Genomic DNA, 22,673 nt, shown 5'->3' with positions numbered 1-22,673 from the left:
TTCAAAACAAGCATTATAGCAGAACTGACTGTACTTGGCTAATGTTGAATGAATGAATGAATGATGGGTGAGGAACGTCTGGCCCAGAGGCCGTATAAGGCCCATGAAATCATTTGGTCTGGCCCTGCCAAGGCATTAGGGGTGAGTTAATTGTTTGACCAAATATAGCAGGCTAATTTTGTAGTTGATAATTTAGAATGGCACTCAAATGATGTTATAAATATTCAAATGGCCCTTGGACCCCTCACCCTGGTCTAGAGGATGGAATAGCATTATGCTACATTGTGGAAAGTACATCAGTAGCCTTTGGAATGGATTTTAAAAAGGATAGTCTTTTGGATTTTAAAAGTATTACAAAGCTGCCCTGGCCAGTTAGCTCAGTTGGTTAGTGTCATCCCAATATGCCAAGGTTGCAGGTTTGATCTCCAAACTGGAAACGGACAAAATAAACAACCAATGCATGCATAAATAAGTGGAACGACAAATCTCTGTCTTTCTGTCTCTCTCTATCTATCTATCTCCCCCCTCCTCCCCTTTTTCTCTCTTTCAAATCAATAAATACTTTTTAAAATAAAAATAAAAGTACTACACAGCTGTCAAAGATCTTATCTCCTCGTGCAGTGACTTTTGGCCTGTGCTTGGAAGAGCCCCTTCAGGGCTCACTGCAGATCCCTGCCCTCCCTCTCCACTCCCACCAGACCCCAGGGTTGATCTGCTCTCCTTTTTTGTTTGTGCTTAAAGGAAGGGTTCTGCTGCTCATTTACAACTGCAAACCTCCATCAAGGAGTCATTTGACCAAATTCGGTTTTACGTACTACTACTCAAAAACGTATCTTCCTTTTGAAGAAAGATAATCCTCAGTAAATACTATTGGGAAATGAGTACTCCAGAATTAGTAGAATTTGACCAAGAATTACTCAAGTGGGGCTTCAAATGACCATTTTGCCTTCACACTACCCGGCAAATGGTGCACGTGGATCTACTTGTGAAACCCAGTTCGAGTCGCGGCACTTCTCAGATGAAAATTGATGGGCATTCACTAAATCTAACGCATCAGTGGTGTTCCTGTCAGCAGCAATTCTGCAATTTTGTGATTTTCTTTCTTTTTTCAGAGAGCTGGATTGAAAGATGTCTCAACGAAAGCGAAAACAAACGTTATTCCAGCCACACATCTCTGGGGAATGTTTCTAATGATGAAAGTAAGTGCTTGAAACTCAGTTTTCCAGGCCGTCCTAGACTTGGCTACCGTCCTGACGGGAGGAATAGCACTTCTAGAGTGCTGGGCTGGCCAGTCCCCAGAACCAGAGGCTCTGGAGGCATTGAGGAAGTAAGTGCCCCAGGCTCTCCCCGTAATGTTCTGAGATAGGAAGTGCCACTTAGGTGGGTGTGGAAACCGAGGCCACTGCAGAAACTGGCTGTGGGCACATTTGTATTGTCTGAGACCCCAAAGACCCCGGTTGTTTTGGCTATCCAGGGTCCCTTGAAATTCCATATGAATTTTAGAATGTATTTTAACATTCTGCAAAAAATGTTATTGGTATTTTGATAGGAGTGGCATTGAATCTGTAGTTTACTTTGTATAGCATTGACATCTTTACAATATTAAGTTTTCCAATCCATGAACATAGGATGTCTTTCCATTCATTAGTGTCTTCTTGAATTTCTTTCAGAAACATTTTATATTTTTTCTTATACAAGTCTTTTGCTTTCTTAGTTAAGGTTATTCCTAAGTAGTTTATTCTTTTTGATGCTATTGTAAATAGCATTCTTAATTTCCTTTTTGGATTGTTCATTGTTAGCATAGAGAAATGCAGCTGCTTTTTGTATCCTGCAACTTTGTTGAATTTGTTTATCAGGTCTGACAGGGTTTTTGTGTGCATATGAGTAATCTTCTTGTCTAATTGCTCTGACTAGGCCTTCTAGTACTACGTAGAGTAGAAATGATTAAAAGTGAGCATCCTTGTCTTGTTCCTGATCTTAGAGGAAAAGCTTTCAGTCTTTCATCATTGGTATGATGTTTGCTGTGGGTTGTTCATAAAGGCTTTCACTATGTTGAAGTAGTTATCTCATTTTCCTATTTTGTTGAGTGTTTTTAATCACAAAAGAATTGTCAAACGCTTTCTCTGCATCAGTGGAAAAGATCATGTGGATACTTTGTTATGTGGTGTGTTACATTGATTGATCTTTGTATGTTTAACTATTCTTTCACTCCGCAAATAAAAGAAATCCCACCTTGTGTTGATGTTTAATCCTTTTAACAAACTGTAGAATTTTGTTTTCTGGTATTTGAGAATTTTTGCATCAGTATTCATAAGGGATATTGATCTAGAATTTTCTTTCTTGTAGTGTCTTTGTCTATCTTTGGTATCAGGGTAGTGCTGGTCTCATAGAATGAGTTTGGAAGTGTCCCTCCTCTTCCATTTTTTGGAAGAGTTTAAGAAGGATTGGTGCTCTGGACATTCTTGTGCACATCCTCTTTTGTTAACTACCTGTTCAGGTCTTTTGCCTGTCAGTTTTTAAAAAGTTATTAAGTTTATGGGGTTGACATTGGTGAATAACATTATATAGATTTCAAGTGTACAATTCTATACCACCACATCATCTGTATATTGCATTGCAAAGCCTAGTCTTCCTTTATTTTTAAGATTGTGCTGTTTGTCTTTTTATGATCTGTAAGAGTTGTTTTTATGTTCTGAATAGATGTTTATCAGATAAGAGTATTGCAAACACCTCTCAGTTTGTAGTCTGCCTTTTCATTTTCTTAGTGGTATCTTCAGATGAGCAGAAATTTCTCTCCCCCCCCCCATAAATAGTTTTAATATTTGAAGTAGAATATATTATCAAACAAATATAATGTAAAATGATTTACAAATATAGGTAAGTATATATATTTTATATATGGTTAGCATATTTGAAAGGATATATATTAAAATATGTATAATTATTTCCAATTTAGTCTGGGGATGATCACTTATTTCAAACCTGCTGCCCAGTTCTTCTGATTTCTGTCAGGGCTCTTCCTGTTATGTGCCTTTTAGCAGCCCAGAAAAGAGTGCTTTGGTTGGTTAAGGGGAGCTGAGGAAATGGGACATTTTGATGGAATGCAGTTGGGAAGGAAACCTTGGACCAGGGAGGTCAAACTCTAAATGCCTGAGGAGGGGAGCCTGAACACGAGTGGGTGGTTAGTTACCGTAAGTCAGGCTCATCAATTCTCCTTTACAATCTGAGCAAACTGCATTTTGCCCTGGCAGATGTCAGTAGGTTTTTGTTTCTGATGGCGTACTCACCACAAAGAGGAAGACTGTGATGAACTCTGTCTAAAGTGTCATCAGGTCCATGACCAGCTGGAGCATCCTATCCCGAAAGGCAAGCTCTACTTGAGTAGATTGTAGAGCAGATATTCCTGCCGAAGTTGAGCCCAGAAGGTTCCAACTTACTACATACAAGACTATGGAAGGCCCAGTTACACAAGGAAGGAAAGAGCAGGGAAGCCAAAACTGAAATATTTTCAGCATCAGGCAGTATGCTAGGCATCATCACAGCCACTGTTTCCGTTAATCCTCTGAGAGGGAGGTAATTTTTGTCCCCATTTTACAGATAAGGAAACAGATTCAGAGGTCCTGGGATTTAGTCACTATCATAGCAGTCAGTGGTAGAGTGAAACGGAAACTTGGAGCCGTCTGATTTTACCGCTGGCTCTCTTTCTACTACATAAACGCCTCCTCTGTGGGTCGCTGCTCTCAGGTATTTTCAGTCTAGAAGGGAAGTTAAGGCCCACACTTGAGTATTAACAATACGAGGCCGTATGTGATCAGTTCCACTTGAACGATGCAGGGTGTTCTCCTTGCCCCACCGTGTGCTCCTGGACTGCAGCACGGCCTCACGGGAAGCGTGTTGGAAATGCAGGTTCTCAGGCCCACTCCAGACCCACTGAAACAAGACCCCCAGGTGGTTAGAACGCATGCTGAAGTTTGGGCGAGGTCACAAGGTCGGATGGTGACTGGAGAAGGCATCGTGAAGGAGGTGGCATTGACGCTGGGCCTAAGGGATCCGTGTGGTTCCTTTGGGGGGGGTGGGGGGGCGGGACAGGGTGGTGGTAAAGGGCTGGGAGGCAGAAAGCCACCAGGCAGGCTTTGAGGTTTCAGAGTTCTCCATTGGCTTGAACCAAGGTTGAAGAATCATGGGAGACAGGGCTAGCGAGGGATGTTTGGGCCTAATTGTTGAGAGACTTAAATTCCAAAAAAGGGGTTTGGGATTTCATAGCTCAGGTGCCACTGAAGGAGTTGGGTGGAAGGGTGACATATCCAAGGGGCGTTTTCAGAAGGTTAGTGTTCAGGTTCTCTGCAGGCGGACCAGAGCCAAGGGACACGTGGGGCTCCACCACGTCTGGTGAGGTGATGGGGCTGCAGTCTGTATGCTGGGAAGGAGACAACTGGAGAGACTGTGCTGACGGGATGGGTCCAAACAGCAGGAACCCAGTGGGATTCCTTGGGATTCCTATTGTCCTCCTTGGGAAATAGAACAAGTTCAATGTAACGCCAGTGTGCCCAAGTCCTCTAGCCTTCAGGTCGCGTTTCCTTGATACATACATCAAATTCTACATTTGATGTGGTCTGTATCCTGTATTCTGTATCCTAGGTGGGAGCCAGGGTCTTCCCTTTGCCTCTGAGGGTTATCAGCTTCTGTGTGGGGGGTGGATGTGTGGGAGGGGGCTTCTGTTTCTCCTGAAACACTCTTACTCTGACACTTCCCCAGGACTGCCATTGTCCTCCTGTCCTGCCTGCCTCATTCAGAATGCGCCGCTTCCTTTGCCCTCCCCAAGTCTCCCCCAGCTCCTCATGGCTGTTGCTGAGTGTGGTGATGGAAGATATTTATAGCACAAGGAAGGGAAAGGTGGGAATTCAATGGCATGATGGCATAGACTTGGGATCACAGTGGGCTACCACGTAATGTGACTCATTATCATACTAAAATCTCATTGCATTTCAGGGTTATGTATGTGAATAGTCACTCCACGCAGCTCACCCAGCATGTTAGTTTATTATATAATTTGGGGTTCCAGAGAAGAGGAGATGTAGCTAAACTGTTTCATATTCCCATTACACTGTGGACAGCCCTCCCCCTGACCCCCTGCCAATGTGGTAGGGCCTGGTACATAGTAGGTGCTCAGCGTGTGTTTGTTGAGTAAATAGATAACAGGAAAGCAAGCCAGGCAGAGCCATGGCAGGCCACACAGATTTGTAACTGGCTTTCGGTTTGGGCACTCCAGGACCACTTAACCGTTAGAACACATTCTTCCTTCAGGTGTTCCCTCCCCAGGTGGGTCTTTCAATTCGTTCAGATTTAATTAGGGTATTTGTGAGTAGCTAATACATTTATAGGGTTCAGAAATCAAAATGCTCTATAGGTACCCATTGCGAAGTCTGGGTCCCACCCCTATGTCCCCCCCTCAACTCCTTCTATTCATTTATTGTGTATGTCTCCAGTATTTCCAGTGTTTATTCTTCTGGTATTTTATCGCTTCACACAAATACAAAATTCAAACATATGTAGTTTCCTTACACAAAGTAGTAGCACACTATGTGCATTGTGACTTGCTCTTTTCTCTTAATAACGAACCCTGGAATGTTCATTTTATCGTCAGAACATGGAGAGGATCCTCGCACTCTGCTTGATTTTAATCTTTTTCCCCAGCCGTGTAGTCTTCTGCTGTGAGTGTGAATTGTAATTCAGTTAACCAGGCGAACATGGGCTGCCTCCAGAGGTTTGCTGGTACCGACCACTGCGCCCGGGAACCTCGTGTCGGGCCGTTTCCTCTGCGTCCAGGCGCAGCTGTAGGATGTGGGACTGCTGGGTATGGCTGGTGGGGTTTCAGTAGACTCTGCCAAGTGACCTTCCGTCCGGGGAGGTGTCGTTTTGCCCTCTGCCCGAAAGGTAGGAGGGCAGGCATGTTTCCCACAACTTCACACAGAGTTGTGTGGCCCTGGTTTGGACTTTTGCCAATCTGTTAAGTGAGAAATAATATTTTAGTGTAATTTCCATTCTCCCCAATTGAGAGTAATTGTCTTTCCCCATTTCAGGAAAATTGGTGTGTTTTTTCCCCCCTCAACTGTGTATCCTATGTTTTGCTTATTTTTTCCTCTTGGTTTTTGGTCTTTTCCTTTTAGTTTTCTGTGGTGCGGAGATGAGATGGTTGAACGTGCTATGACTGCAGTTTTCCCAAGTGGATCGTTACCTTTCTACTTAGGGCTCGTTTTCCTTCCACGTAGAAGCCTTGGGTTTTTTATGCAGCGAAATTTATCAGTATTTTCTCTGCTAGCTTTGGGTTTTGTATCACAGTTAGGAAGGCCCTTTCCTACTCGGGGTCGTGAAGGAATTCACCCAGAGGAGGCGAGAGGAAGCAGGTGTGCAGCCGCCAGAGCAAAGCTGCCAACACCGCAGTTTCGTTTGAGACACAGCCCCGTTCCCACGGGGAGCAGGGTTTGCTGCCAGGGGCTGATGCCCACGCCAAAGGCCTGGGTCCAGGCACTCTGATCTTCAGCTGGTACCTTTTGCAGGGGCTGGGAAGGAGGTGGGTAAGGGGATGAAGTGTTTGGCAGCCCCGTGTTCACAACAGGTGAGGTCTGTCCAGGTGCAGCCAAGTTAGTATAATGAAAGGAAATAGAATTAAAACTTCCAAGTGAAACTCGAGACTTGCATAAACTTGAACCTTTTCTGAGATTTGAAAAGAAGTAATTAATTTAGAAACTTTCTCCCCCAATATTAAACTCTGCCACTGAGTCCAGGCAGGAAGTCGTCTAGAATAAGTTTCCAAAAATGGTGAGTCCAATTGAGGCAGAAAAAACATGGTTAGGCAGAGAATATGTTTCCTAAAATCTTCAATCCAGTGCTCCAGGTTGAAAGTCAGAGTGAGGCTTATAAATGTTTTGGGTTAAGGAAGGTTTGGATGCCAACTAGCCTGGGTCCCTCTCCTGACGCCTCCACTAACGGCGTGACCTCAGACAAACTGCTGCACTTCTCTGAGCCTCGGTTTCTTCCTCTGTAAAAGGGATAATACTGATTATTAGGACTGACATTGATTAAGCACTAAGTATGCACCAAGCACCATATTTGATGTTTCACATGCATTCGACCGTTCAGTCTCAGGTAGCTGTGAAAATTAAATGCAATGATGTGGAGACCTCTGCCCAGTGCCTGGCACGTGACCAGTCCTCAATAAACGTTTTCTCTTTTTCATGCTTACTGAAATCAGATAGGTGGGCTCCGCATTTAATTGTGGTATTATCTTGGCCATCTAGTCATTCTACAAATGCTTTGTGAGCCCCTGCCATGCATGGGTGCTGGAGACACAAGGGTGAGCGTGGGCTGTGCCCTACAGAGCTTACAAACAAGCAGAACACGGTGGTCAGCAAGCAGCCACCACACCCTGCGACAGGGACCTTGTTAGGGACCAGCCAGGGTGCTGTGGGAGCACAGGGGAGGAGGGAGTAACCCTGTTCCAGACACTGGGCTTGCCGCATGCTACCCTGTCTAGGATGGGGATCCAGGCCCAGTCTCCCAGGGGTGTGACAACTATTCCAGTTGTAGGGAACACTTAGAAAGCACATGCCTTGTGCCAGGAGGGGTTCCGTTAATCTCACAGTATGTGTGTGCTACTGTTATTACCCCTACTTTACAGATAAGGAAACTAAGGCACCAAAAGGATGTTGGAGGCCACACAGCCAGCAAGTGGTGGAGCCTGGGAATTTGGCCCCAGAGTTTACATTGGGAGGTGGATCCAGAGAGGGGAGCAGAGTTGCCCACCCCTGAGAGTTGGAGCAAGTTTGGAACCTTAACTGCAGTGTGGGACCAGAACGGAGCGGCCAGGGGAAGACCCCACACCAGGCAGCATCTCAGTGGAAGGTTTTAAGCGGACTGCTGCTTCCCAGCTTTGGTAGGATGAGCAGGGCGGGCGCTGATGGTAGCTGGTCCAGAATGTACTAAGGATGGCTCCAGGAATCTGGCCTGAAATTCTGCCTTCAGGGTGAATCTTGTTTGGTTTGAGACATTTCTGCCTGTTAAAGTGGAAAGGCATTTGGCAGGACCAGTTCCTGAAGTCCTTATCAGCCATGGCTGTTTCCATCTGTCTGAGAGGTGTCCTGTCCTGGTCGCCTGGATGCTCCTGCTCTCCAGCTTCCAAGGCGGGCTCACGTTCCACAGTGGGTGCTGCCAGAGCCCCTGGACCCGCCCTCCCAGCTCTAGCCCAGAGCTTACATTTTGTTGGCTGACATTTGAGTTCAAGAGAGCAGAGACCATGTCTATGTTATCTCACCCTTTAGCCCCTGGCACAGGGCTGGAATGTAGTAGACACTCAATAAGTATTTGATGAAAGAGTGAATGAGTACCCAACACTGCAGGTGAATTAGGATGGAGAGCCATCAGATCGGAGGGCATTTGGACCCTGGGCATGAAGTCACTTGTGGTCTAGAAAGGGGCCTGCTGAAGTAGAAGGCACATGTGTGATGACTGAGTGGAGGGTCCATGTTGGCACTGGGGTGTACCAGTTCTTGTCTAAGTCCTGTCCGTGGCTGCCATATGCTGAGCACCAGGTGAGCCCTGTCTCCGCTCCCAGGCTGTGTGGCCTCCTGGAAGTTATTCAGACTTGCCAATGCTCTGCTTCCTTATTTATAAAATAGGGGTAGAAAACATCTTCAGAGAACTGCTGGGAGGAATAGAATGGGGTGGCATATGGAAAGAGATGCCCAGTGCTTGGCTTAAGTACTTGGCCAATATAGTATTCTTTTTAAAGTGTATGTATCTGCCTGGCCAGTGTGACTCAGTGGTTGAGCATTGACATATTCTGAACCAGGAAGTCATGGTTGGATTCCTGATCAGGGCACATGCCCAGGTTACAGGCTCAATCCCAGGTAGGCGGGGAGGGGGAGGGGGGCATGCAGGAGGCAGCCAATCAGTATTCTCTCTCATCATTGATGTTTCTATCTCTCGCTCCCTCTCCCTCTCTGAAATAGAAATATATTTATAAATAAATAAATAAAATTTATGTATTTTTTAACATATATTTAATCCTCAAACCACCCTTGTGATATAAGTTATCATTCTTTTAGATAAGGCCCCTCAGGCTTGGATGAGTCAGGCTCCCACATGGAGTTAGGGGCAAAGCTGGGGTTCAAACCCAGGTCTGCCTGCTCCCAAGAGCCAGTTCACTTTCCATTCCTGGTATCAGAAATGGTTCTTAACCAAGTTTAGTTGGGAAAATATCTGACACGGTAGAGACAGGTGTCGCCTGAGTTGAAGGCACTGCCATGGGATCCCAGAATGAGAACTGTTTCTGGCTTCAGCCAAATGGAACACTAATGCTGTCCCCCGTGGCCCCGGAGTCCCTCCTCCCCCGTTTTCTCCCCTGGAGCCCCCTCTCCCTCAGTGTCCTTCTCCCAGAGTCTCATCTGTGCCTGTAAAGGTGAGTGAGACAGGTGACAATCCAGGATGTGCTGCGTGGCCCTTGTGTTAAGTTAGGGGTCCGTGTGTGTGCCTGGGTGTGAGAGAGAACAGTGAAAAAGGATGGGTAAATAGGACAAAAAGTTAATAATCGTTCTCTCTGTTGAAATGGGCTTGGATACCTAGAGATTTCTCTTTCCTCTATATATTTCCAAATTTTAAAAAATAGACAGGTCTCAGTTTTGCGAACAGAAAACAAAGTTGTTTTAAAAACGCTGACCATCTCTTCAAGGCCAGCTCAAGTGCCACCCCACTTTGGAGCTGTGGTGTCCCCTGGTGTGTGTTTGCCTTGCAGGGTCCTATCCATGTGGCTCTGCTCCTGGGAGTCCTCCTGAGTAGAGAGCGCCTCGCTGGCCTGCTTCCCCAGCAGATCCCCCCTGAACAGAATTGCCCCAGGGCTCCCCGCCCAGGGCAGCCTTTGACAAGCAGATGAGGTTTCTGAGCTCTTAGCCTCTATTAACTTCATTTGACTTAATCTTCCCAACCACCTTTCAAGGTAGCCATCTTTATTACCCTCAGTTTAGAGACAAGAAACTGTCTTGAAGATTCAGCAGGATGGCTGGGTTGTCCAACAGCCCCTCCAGCACTCCTGCTCCACTCACCACACCCCACAGGGACACCTGCGGCAGCCACCCTGCTTCTGGGAAGGTGGCATGATCTTCCGGGCCTCCACGGCTTTGTCTGTCTCCTGCCTCTCCGCCCTACACCCTGGCTTGGCCCCACCTTCCTTGCCATCCGGTTCCCCTCTCTGGCCTGCTGGTGACTCAGCTTACTTACCGCTTCCTCCAGGAAGCCTTCTCTCACAGGCCCTGCGTTTTCATGCCGCTTGGATTGGCGGGCTCCTCTTTGCCCACCCGGACCTCAGCCTTTACCACTTCTTATTGAACTTGGCCTCTCTCTCTCCACTGTTGGTCTTTCTCTTCCCCAACCAGAATCAAGGACAAGTATTTAATTTCTTTATTCCCGATGTCTAGCTGGCACAAATTAGGAATTCAATGAATATTTATTGAATTAATTAATATGATCTCTACAATAGCCCTGCAAAATGACCATTTTACAAATGAAGAGAAATCAAGCCAAGAATTAAGTGGCTTGCCCAGTCAGGGCCAGTAAGTTTTTTAATTGATTCTAGAACATGGGTCTTTGAAATCTAATCCAGGTTGGCAGAACAGCTGAAATTTAAAGAAGCAGGGTGAAAAAAATAAACCAACCCAGCCAGTTCTAGGGGGGAACATAAATGTTAATCATGTTCCAGCATAGCTAGGCAGAGGTATATTTAAGTTGTTTATATACTTTTTTAACTGGTCATGTTTTTTAATATAGACTTTTCTTGTTGATTATTGCTTTGTGGGGTCAGGTGACTGGACATTTTAGATGGCTCTCAATATTATTGCTGCATTGCTTACCAAAAACATTGTATCAGTTAATACTACTTTAAGAGAAATATGAGACTGCCAATTTTACCATTTACACACCAGCATTGGGGGGTTATCATTATTTTAAATTTTTGTTACTTCCAGAGATGTAAAGTTGTGCCTCATTTTTTTCTTTCTAATTCTTTGTGAACAACTGAGATCGAGTATTGCTCTTTGTGTCTATTTATCTACATTCTCGTAAGACTCGTGTTCATGTTCCTTATTGTACTATTTTTTTTTTTAAGATTGTTGAAGACATTTGTGGAAGAAAGACTTAGCTATTTAATTAAGTGCAAATTGGAAGGCACTGGTGGGAGGGTAAACAAAGGTGACTTAAGATACCATCCCTGCCTTTGTTGTTGTTAATCCTCACCCGCGGATATTTTTTTCCATTGATTTTTTCTCAGAATGGAAGGGACAGGGCGAGACAGAGAGAGAAACATCGATGTGAGAGAGACACATCGATTGGTTGCCTCCCACACATGTCCCAACCAGGACTAGGGATCAAGCCTGCAACCCTTGACCATAATTGAACCCATGACCCTTTAGTCCACAGGCCAACACTCTATCCATTGAGTCAATCCAGCTAGAGCCATCCCTGCCTTCTTAAGTAGGAGCTTATTAAGTAGGACACTCAAGTCAGCAAGATGGATGTGTACAGAAATAATGATCTAGGTGGCTAAACTGTTCAACTAAGAAACAAGTAATAGGTTGTAGGAGAACAGCGTTAGGATCAATGATTCCTGACTTGGACTGTATCAGGGAAGGCTTCAGAGAGGTGGTGTCATTTATTCTAGGCTGGAAAGGAGGAGACATATTTAGGAGGAACTCCAGGTTGACAAAGCAGCATAACAGGTATTGAGCCCATGCTGTTGTGGGACATTTTGTCTCTGAGAACATTTAGTGTGTTTGTATCAGGGTGGTTTTGGTGACAGGGAAGAGAATACCCAATAAAAAAGAAGTTTTATTAACTAAGAAAACTCAGGAAATAAAGAGGCAGCTCTTTTTAGGGTTGATTAGTCAGAGACACAACATGACATTCAGGACCCACAGTTTTCCCCCTTTTCCTTTCACCTGCCTTGGCATTGACTTTGTCCTCAGCTGCTCTTCTCTCAGTTGAAAGTTTGCTCCCTCACTCCAGTTATCATTTTCAAAGGTAGGCCAGGCCAGAATCCATCCATCCCTCCCTCCCTCCCTCCCTCCCTCCCTCCCTCCCTCCCTCCCTCCCTCCCTCTCTTCCACCCCTCTCTTCATTCCCCTCCTGTCTCCCTCCCTTCTTTCTTTCCTTTGTAAAACACCAGACATTTGTTTTTTTCAACTTTGGAGCCAGAAGTTCAAAATCATGGCCCCATTCCTTTTTAGTAGGGAAAAATATCTTTCCCAGAAGCCCCCAGAGAGCTTTTCCTTAAGTCTGATAGGCCAACACCATGTCATATGCCCCACTGATCCATGAGGGGCTAGATGGCAGAAATACCATGAGGGATTTAATCAATATTCGCCTCTTAGAGAATTGCGAGGGGATTGCCCTCCCTGAACACATGGTCCCCTCTAAATTGGCCTCCATTAATGTGGAAGCAGGTGAGTGCGTACAGTTGTTGAATAAGCAACAACAATATCTGCCACAGTGTTTATAAGAGCAGACATTTTCTTTTCTTTTTTTAAATATATTTTATTGATTTTTTTACAGAGAGGAAGAGAGAGGGATAGAGAGTTAGAAACATCGATGAGAGAGAAACATCGACCAGCTGCCTCCTGCACACCCCCTACCGGGGATGTGCCCGCAACCAAGGCACATGCCCCTGACCGGAATCGAACCTGGGACCCTTGAGTCCGCAGGCTGACGCTCTATCCACTGAGCCAAACCGGTTTCGGCGAGAGCAGACATTTTCATCTGAATTACACCAATATTGATAAATTTTCATTGAGAAAAATATTTTCTGAACTCAGCTTTGTTAAGCTAATTCATTTTTTAAAATTTTGACACAGCTTGTATCATTTACTTTCATTTTCATTTTACTTAAATTCTTTTCATGTGTACAAATTCTTTTCCATATAATTTTTATACCACAGCTTTATTTCATTGACCATCTTACAAGTTCTTATTAAATTTTGTTGACTATACTTGTAGGTTTGGACATTGATAATTTTCTTTTGAGAATGTTATGTGTACCAGTCTTCTTGGGTCAAATTTTGTGGATCAAGAAATTTTATTTTATATTGACCTTTTCTATCAGAATCTTCATTAGGAGTTGGATGAGACCATATGTATTTCTCTGTTCATCCTGATAAAATGTGAGCAATTCCTCTTGGGTATGCAAAAGTCGATCTGTTCAGATTGTTGGATTTGCAGAGGTCAGCAAACTAGAACCTCTCAGGTCAGATCTGGCCTGATGCCTGTTTTCCCAGGGCATTTCTCTCCTAGGTGAATATTTGTAATCTGTTTGATGATAGGGATTGTGGAACCCCAATTAAGAAAAATGTTACCCACTTCCCCCCAAATAATTTCATTCTTCTCATTAATAGGCCTATATTACAAAAGTTGTACTCAATTACTATTATTTTGAATTTTGTCAATAAAAGTTTTGTGGAATTTGTTTTCTCTTGTTATATACTAGTAAATATCATGTACTATTCTTTTAAAAATTTATTATTTTCTAAAAATATTTTTATTGATTTCAGAGAGGAAAGGAGAGGGAGAGAGATAGAAACATCAGTAATGAGAGAGAGCCATTGATCGGCTGTCTGCTGCACGCCCATCTGCTGCACGCCCCACATTGGGGATGGAGCCTGCAACCTGGGCATGTGCCCTGACCAGAAGTCAAACCCTGACCTCCTGGTTCATAGGTCGATGCTCAACCACAGAGCCACGACAGCTGGGCATTACATGCTACTCTTGATTTTTGCTTCTTGGCCTCAAAGTCCTAAAATATTTACTGTCTGGCCTTTTACAGGAAAGGTTTGTCGACCCTTGCTCTTCTGTTTGCTAACCTGATTCTTCTGCACACTCACACTCTCCCTACCTTTTCCCTCACTTTCTGTTCCGAAGAAGCTAAAAGGAGAAAATGGTGAGTGAGGTCAGTATGTTCTTAGGGTCAAAACTGTTGAGAAAAATGTCCACCTTCAGTTGGGAAAAAAGCAATTTGGATGAGCGCAGTCCTATTCAGCGATGAAGAGCGAACTCTTCAAATCGTTACATATTGCGTCAAATAAAAATACAAATCGGTGTGAGTTTCCTGTAAAAATCAGCCCCCCCCTTTTTTAATTAAGGTATAATAAGTCTGAATTGTTGAAAAAGCCAACATATCATTGCTTTCAGAGCATCAACACTTGAGGGAAACATAGTGTTTGAGAGCTGAGCGGCCTTTTACTTTTTCCTACTGAAGTTAGCTCCTTTTTCTTTCCTTTAACAGATGAGGAAAAAGAAAATAATAGAGCATCCAAGCCCCACTCCACGCCTGCTACTCTGCAATGGTAAGTTCCTTTTTTAGCAAGTTCTCACTTGATGGGATGCTCATGTAACTATATCTTCATACTGCTGCTTGAAGGGCACATGGCTTGGCTATTTTGACATTGTCATGATGCTGTGACATCTAATAGCCCATCTGCAAACTCTTGAATTTGCAGGGATGTGTAAAATACTCAAGCTGGATCTAGCCTGGAGATTTGAATTTTGATATTTTATTTTGGGGTAGATTTCACCCCTTCTCCCCCCATCATCAAAACACTGGCAAGGACCAAATTCCACATGGATGCTATTAATTGATTTTAATGGAATCCATACTTCAGTTAATAATGTTGTAGCGGACTATATAGAAACATAGGTCTAGTCACCCCATCAATCAGCCTTAATGAATTAACAATTGCAACTACAAAGCAATTATGTTAGCATTAATAAGAATTATCCACTAGAGTGGCTTTCTCTTTAGTATTTGGAATTTCTGGGCTTTTTGGAAATTTGGAATTTCTGTAATATTTAGTGATGGTATTTAAGTGGTTGTACTCATGTTTGGAAGAAAGGCAGAGAAAAATCAGGAAGATGGAGGAGAGAACCAGAAAGCAGATGGGCATTAATGAGCAAATCGTATTAGATTCTCTCGTCTAATCCAGCCACAGGCGAGAGGAAAACAGCACTGGGAGAGAGCATTCAGAAACGTAACTCAATGTTCTCTAACGAGAGTCTCAACCGTCAACTTGTTGTGCTCCAAGGATAGCCAAGGTTGTTTTCCAGCCTTCTGTCTGGTTCCTATCAATGTATCCCTGTATTCTTTTTCTCATTGCATTTGCTGATTTTTTGCTTTATTTAAAACTCTATTCTTCCTTTTTGGTCAAATCATCCCTTAACCCTTCCCCCTGAATGACGGCCACACAAATTCCCGTAATGTCAGGACAGCAAATGAGGCATCAACATGAAGGACTTTGGGAGTGAGAGTTTCTAGAAATGCAAGGAGTCGACAGACATTCTTGCTTTAATAACTGGAACATGCTTCACATTTTAGAATAAAAGATTTGAAAGGGACTATAAGGAAGTCACATTGTTTGTGTCTGTTGCCTGTGATTCTCTGACATCTGCCTCGTGACAGTGAGGCTATGGAAAGTGCAGTCTCTTAAGTCAGACTGCCAGGAATTAACTCACAGCTCTGCTTCTTTCCAGCTGTGGAACTTTGGGCAAGTTCCTTAACCTCTCTGTGCCTCAGTCTACTCCCCTGCGAAATGGGGACAGCAGTGGTATTGACCTCAGGGTAGTCATGAAGAGGAAGTGAGTTAGTACAATAAAGTGCTAACAGCATGTGGTAGAGCGAGTGCTTGGTAAATCTTAGCCACCATCAGTGGCTAGCCATACCCCTTCCTCTGAGTCCCACAGGACGTCCTGGAACAGCGCTTCTCTCTTCCCTGACATGCGCACAGTCCGTTCTCTTTCTCCTGTGCCTAATTCTGTACAAAATACCTGTTTTTCTAAATAAAGGGACGCATAGATCAGTCCAAAAGAAATTTCATCCTCCAATTCACAGTTAGGCAGTGGATTATTTTAATGATATATTGGCTTTCAAGGGCAAAGCAGATTTGAAAATATATAAACTTTAGTCTTACTATTATAAACTAGTGACCCAGTGCGTGAAATTGCGCAGCCCCGCCCACCCGCCCGCCACCCTGCCTTGACACCCTAACCCAGTGATGGGCAACCTTTTGAGCTTGGTGTGTCAAACTTCACCAAAAAACTGAGCATAACTCGGGTAGTGTGTCACTTTGAGGAAAAAAACTAACTCCAAGACTCTAGTCGCAAATGTTTCATCCTCAGGAGCAGCAAATGTTTCATTCTCGGCATGCGGCCGCATGTCATCAAAAATGGCTACGCGTGTCAGTGCTGACATGCGTGTCATAGGTTCGCCATCACTGCCCTAACCTCTTCACCCAGAGCTCGAGCGTGCCTGGCCCTGCCCCTGAGCCCTTTGGCCTTCTCTGGCTGCTTCAAGCCCCGCCCTCGGTCCCGCAAGTCACCTCGGGCTGTTCCCACCTCCTCTGGGCGCCTCTGCCCCATCATGGCGCTGGAGGAGAGCGTGGAAGCCTCCCGCCTGCTGCGGAGTTTTGAGCGCTGCTTCCTGGCAGCGTGCGCTGCGCTCCTTCCCCTGGCAGGTGGGTGGCGGGCGTGCTGAGTGCGAGCAGTGGGTGGCGAAGGACTGGTGAGGGGTGCGCTATGGGCTCTCAGCCCCGCACTTCCCGCCAAGGGATGGTCCCGCCTCCTCAGGACGCCTCCCCACTTCTGCCCCATCTCCAGAGCAATGTGGCAGCTCCGCCCCACCACGCACGTGCACGCAGCCTCCTGCTGATCGGTCATTACGGCGTGAGGGCAGCATGACCATATTAGCTCTTTATTATATAGCATAAAATATATAAACTTTCTTATTATTAGCCAAAGGCATCAAGTTGTTCAGATCTTAAAATTTCCTTTAATTCCTATTATATTACATTACATTACATTACATTACATTACATTACATTACATTACATTACACTAGAGGCCCGGTGCACGAAATTCATGCATGGGGGGCGGTCCATCAGCCCGACCTGCACCCTCTCCAATCTCTGTGGGATCAGGCCTAAACTGGCAGTTGGACATCCATCTAGAAATCTGGGACCTCTGGCTCCTAACCACTCACCTGCCTGCCTGCCCTAACCACTCTGCCTGCCTGATCCCCCTAACTGCCCTCCCCTGCCGGCCTGGTCACCTCTAACTGCCCTCCCCTGCTGGCCTGGTCGCCCCTATTAACATTTTTAAAAAATCTTATCCCCTTCATACACAATTGTATTTGACTTCCTTATTGGCTGCTCCCTCTCACACAATTTTTTTCTCTCCTTTACGTAACACTTTTTCCTACTGACTCATCATTTATAAACTTTTCTTTCCTCCTTATTTCCTACTTCTGTCCATCATCCTTCTTCCCATCTTTCTCCTACCCTCCCTCCCTCCCCACATTCCTTCTTTCCTTTATCTTTACCCCTGCCCTCCCTCCCCTTTTCCTTCCTTCCCACCTTAATTTTTTTCTTCACTTCCTCCCTCGGACCTGCTTTGCTCCCTCCCCCGTTTCTTCCTTCTTCCCATTCTCCTTTTAAGCTCTATCAGCTCCCCTTTAAAACTTTTCTTCCCTCCCTCTTTCTCTCTCCTCCTACCTTTCCCATACATTCTTCTCTACTTACTACCACTGTTTCATATCTATCTATCTACCTGCCTAATTATTCACTATCATTTATCTTTTTTCTTTTCTGACTCCTACTTTTAAAATCTGTCCCCAGTACACAACTATACTTGATTTTCATTATAACTCCTACAGTTCACTCATACATCCTCTTTCCTTCTTTAACTCTGCTCTCTCCTGACTCCTTTATAAAGTTCTTCCCTCCCTCCCTTCTTAAAGCTTCCATTCGAACGGTGGGGGGACATTAACCCCCAGCCCAAGGCTCAGCCCTGGCCAGGTGTTCACCATTCCCCTTCCCCGGCCTCCCCGCTGCCGTCCTGCTCCCATTCCCTGCCCGGGATGCCTGGCCCAGCGAGGGTGGCCAAGGCCCATGTGGCCTGGGTGTTGCTGCTGCCGCTGCGAAGCAGGAACACCTCCGCCCAGAAGGCCTTGGACCGTTCACTAATCTGTCCCGGACATGTGGGCGCCTACCAGCCAACGGCCCACCCTGGGGGCCACTGCCCTCCTGCGTCTGGGCAGGGCTCCCACCCCACCCCTCGCCAGGCGCATCTGCTCTCCCCCCCCGCCCCCGCGGTCCTACCCCCTACCTCATGCGGCCCCGCATTTCCTTCCCTTTTCCATTCCTGCATCTATTTCTTGTTCCCTTTCTGTATTTCTGTTTCTCCTCTTGGCCTGTCTGCATGCAGGCCTGCCTTCCTCTCCCTCTTCTTTCTTATCCCCTCCTATCGTATCCTATTCTACCCCACCCCAGGCCTTGCAGCTGCCTGAGCAGAGGGCAGGGACACAGGCTGCTGATCCAATCATGACGTGACACTTAATGGATAATTTGCATATTTATTAATATAGGTTATATTATATTATATTATATTATATTATATTATACTATAGTATACTAGAGGCCCAGTGCATGAAATTCTTGCACATAGGGTGGGGGGGTCCCTCAGCCTGGCCTGCACCCTCTCATAGTCCAGGAGCCCTCGGGGGATGTCCAACTGATGGCTTAGGGCCTAAGCCGTCAGTCGGACATCCTTAGTGCTGCCAGCTTCTGGCTGAACCTGGCTTCTGGCTGAGCCTGGGTTTTGACTGAGCAGCGCTCCCCCTGTGGGAGTGCACTGACCACCAGGGGGCAGCTCCTGCATTGAGTGTCTGCCCCCTGGTGTCAGTGCACATCATAGTGACTGGTCGTTCCGCTGTTCAGTCGATTTGCATATTAGCCTTTTATTGTATAGGACTTTTATTGTATAGGAAATTCATGCACTGGGGGGGAGGTGTCCCTCATCCCAGCCTGCACCCTCTCTAATCTGGGACCCCTCAGGGGATATTCAACTGCCAGTTTAGGCCTGATCCCTGCCTAAACCAGCAGTCAGACATCCCTCTCACAATCCAGGACTGCTGGCTCCTAACATCTCGTCTGCCTGGCTGCCTGATTGCCCCTAACCACTCTGCCTGCCAGTCTGATAGCCCCCTAACCGCTCCCCTGCTGGCCTGATTGACACCTAACTGCTCCCCTGCCAGCCTGATCACCCCCAACCACCCTCTCCTGCAGGCCTGGTCACCCCCAACTGCCCTCCCCTGCAGGCCTGGTTCCCCCCAACTGCACTCCCCTGCAGGCCTGGCCCCTCCCAACTGCCTTCCCCTGCAGGCCTGATTCCCTGCAACTGCCCTCTCCTACAGGCCTGGTCGCCCCCAACTGCCCTCCCCTGCAGGCCTGGTCACCCCCAACTGCCCTCGCCTGCCAGCCATCTTGTGATGACATGGGGGCGGCCATCTTGTGGTGGCCATCTTGTGATGACATGGGGGTGGCCATCTTGTGACATGAGGGCATGAGGGTCAATTTGCATATTACCTCTTTATTATATAGGATTTTTAAGATAGAATTTCAGTCATTAACTAATTCAAGAAACGTTTACTGAGCACCTGCTACTTCCTAGGCCTGTTCTTGGGACTGCAGTGATGGACAAAGTGGACAAGAATAGGGGCTGATGAAGCTCAGCAATCCCATAGGGGGTTCTGAAGCTGGGATGACACTTCAGAGGTGACTGGAATGGAGGCCATGGACCTGGTCCTTTATTCCCCACCTTGCCCATCTCTGGATGTAGGCTGCCCCCAAGGAGGGGGTGTAACTTTAGGTGAGGCAGTTCCTTTCACCTCCCAGCAGCGGGAAGGGCACCTCAGCCCTGAAGAGTAACCTGGGCACACGCCAGGGCATCTGCTCTGCTCTCCAAGTTGAGAGTAGGCTAAGCTTGTCCAAGGAGCTGCAGAAGGTGGCCTGTGTGGTTGGAGCATAGTGAGCAAGGAGGGGGTGACACAGCTGAGGTGGCAGAGGGAGGCAGGGGGAGGGTCTGTGAACAGCAGGGAAGAAAAAGTAAGCCATTTCTTTAAACTTAAATAGGAGCAATCATGCTTAAAAGTGGTGGAGGACATGTGACCTCCTATATAAAATTCCACATGAGTAACTATTTTTAAGACACAGTTTCAGAATAAAAACTGTCTCAAAGGGAACTGGATGCACCCTCCACTTTATAAGGAAATGTGACATAATTTATAATATGTCCCCTTTCTGCTCTGGCCACCAGGGAGTTCAGAGCGAAATCTGATGCTTATGTACTTTTCAATCTCTTTCCTTTGTCTGATTTTCTTCTTCTTTTAACCTTTTGCACTCGGATGTCGAGTGTGACTCGACACGGTTAGCATTGGTAGCAGCTCGTATGTCGAATTGTATTGAATGTATCAATAATTTGAAATATAAAAAAATCCAAATAAATAAGTTTGTATGAAAAGAAACTCCAGTTTTTTATTCTACTGCGGCGCTTTGTAAAATCTGGGGCATTTAAAAAATTAAATCCCGAGTAGAATAAAGGAATCGAGAAAAAAGCAAGCGAGTGCAAAGGGTTAAAATATGTTATAGCTTTTCTTTAAAAAGGCAAGATACAAATACATTGAGTGAGTATGTACTTTTATTTTACGTACACAGTAATACATTTCCCTATTTAAAAACAAAAGCATTACAGATAAGTCTGAATCTTTTCTTCATGTAATTCCTTGCTTCCTTCTTCAGGGCAACCCCGTTACCGGTGAGAAATTCCCACATGTGTACATACAGATGTATATGTGCGGTCTTTGCCTGTGCATTTACATGCACATGTACTGATCAAAGTTTCTGAACTGTGATTTCTTTATTTAGTATTTTCTCCTTTTTAAGACCTATAACACTAAAACAACAACAAAAAAACAACAATAAAAAACAAACAAAAAATAAGACATATAACACTAAAAATGCTGTCACAGGACCTGGCACACTCTATTGACCCACACTCGCCTCCTCAGGGCAAGGTCCTGGAGCTCTGCCCACATTAGTCCCTAAGGAACAACCTCGCTGTGATCGCTGCTCAGGATCCCTCCCCCCAAAGGCAGCCCAGCATTTATTTCCCCCTTTCCCTCTTGATGGACAATTTGGTTGTGTCCAAATCTCATCCTCACCATTACAAATAGGGCCCCGAAGAATGTCTTCATGTGTCCCCCTTGCACACCTGCTGCAGCGTTTCTCCTGTGCAGGTCAGGGGTTGCACACTTGCCCTCTCGATGGCTTTGCCATTTTATATCTTCACTCGCAGAATAAAGTGCTTTTCGTGAAAACGGGAACCAGGCTCCACAGTGTGGCCTCTCATTCTCTGAGGCGTTTACATCCTTCACGGTGTCCCCTCTCTCCAGTGGCCGTGGGCAGCCCGGCGGGATGCTAAGGAAACAGAGGCCTCACTGTTCAGGTGGCTGCCACCTACCTGATAGTGCCACACTTTCCTGGGACGCTTGGCTTGTTTTTGGAATTGGATGGGAGCTATTTGCCTCACCACCTTCCCCCTATCTTGTCATGAGCCTCTTCCCATCTCCCTAGACACCACCCCCGCTCTATGAACAAATAACCCAGCAGCCAAGCAGCCTGGAATCCTCGAGGCCACATGATCGGGGAGGCAGCTCCCAGCAGAAAACAGACAAATATTGTCCAGTGCCTCCTGCCACACACTTCCCAGCATCCTCGGTCACGAGGGTTAGTAAAGCCTAGCTCGCTGGGGAGGCGAGCCCTACTGGAGTCCTGGCCGCACAATAACCTCTATTCACAGGAGGATTTGGGAAGGGAAAGCCGCCTGTCCCACCTCCTGGCCTCCTGGCTGCTGGCACAGGTCCTCTCCTGGCCCCGCCCTCTCACACCTCCCCTCTGGGGGTCTCGGGGTCACTCCCAGCTCCTTGTCACTCTCTGGTGGACCCACTTTCCCTTCGGGAATTTTCAGAGGAAGTCAGGCCCTTCTCCTAAGGAGAAGGACACAAGACCAAATTGTCACGTCCTTGGGCGGTGGGGGCGGGGGCATTTTCCTTTCTTTTGAAAAAATAAAAGTGAAGCCTTGGGTGGTTGATGGGCTTTCAGTATTCAAATTAATATGAAACGAAGTAAATTCGTGTTTCTCTTTCAAATGTTTCTGGAGGCCCGAGATAGAGGATCAGGCCGGATACTGTTCCAAAGAAGCGCGGTGAAGTTTTAGACCCGGCCAAGCTCCTAGGCCAGACTCATTCATTGGCTGTGACCAATGCCTGATGTTTTGCACCCATTTCTGACCTGAGTCTTTATTCAACGGTGACATAACATCATTTACTTTCATAATGCGAGTTTCAGAAAGGAAAGCTGAACATTTCTAGCTCTGAAAGCAGCCAGAGGTGCTAGATAAGACGAAGGTGTGGGTGTGTCCTGTTCGAAGCCATAGCTACAGGTGGAGAAAGGATGGTTAAGCAGATCAACACGAAGGGTGGAAATGTCTCGGAGAATGAGATGCTATGTTGTGGGGCTCAGTTCCTGTTTTTTAAAAAGGGGCTTTTTGTGCTGTTGTCAAGGTATAAGATGATAAAACTATTATTTTTAATTTTTATTTGATTTGAGAGAGAGAGAGAGAGAGAGAGAGAGAGAGAGAGGAAGGAGCCAGGAGAGAGAAATATCGATTTGTTCTACTTATGCATTAATTGGTTGATTCTTTTTTTAAATATATTTTTTATTGTTGATAGTATTATAGATATCTCCCATACC

The 22,673-nt window shown here is 45.8% G+C and overlaps 1 protein-coding gene across 2 annotated transcripts in view; it reads left to right on the top strand.

Annotated features, from left to right (window-relative positions):
* The window catches only part of RFX4 (regulatory factor X4), a gene marked incomplete at both ends in the record, with an annotated part of 127,731 nt that overhangs the window by 24,500 nt on the left and 80,558 nt on the right, over positions 1-22,673 (top strand). For both annotated transcript variants that reach the window (XM_079773681.1, XM_079773680.1), the window contains 2 exons: positions 1,113-1,199; positions 14,321-14,381. In XM_079773681.1, coding sequence (XP_079629807.1) covers positions 1,113-1,199; positions 14,321-14,381 — 148 coding nt within the window. The remainder of the gene's footprint in view (positions 1-1,112; positions 1,200-14,320; positions 14,382-22,673) is intronic.

Source organism: Cnephaeus nilssonii, assembly GCF_951640355.1.
Source record: "Cnephaeus nilssonii genome assembly, chromosome: 6".
Lineage (NCBI taxonomy): Eukaryota > Metazoa > Chordata > Mammalia > Chiroptera > Vespertilionidae > Cnephaeus > Cnephaeus nilssonii.
The sequence above is the reverse complement of the archived record's forward strand: the minus strand, read 5'-3'. Positions and strand labels throughout refer to the sequence as shown.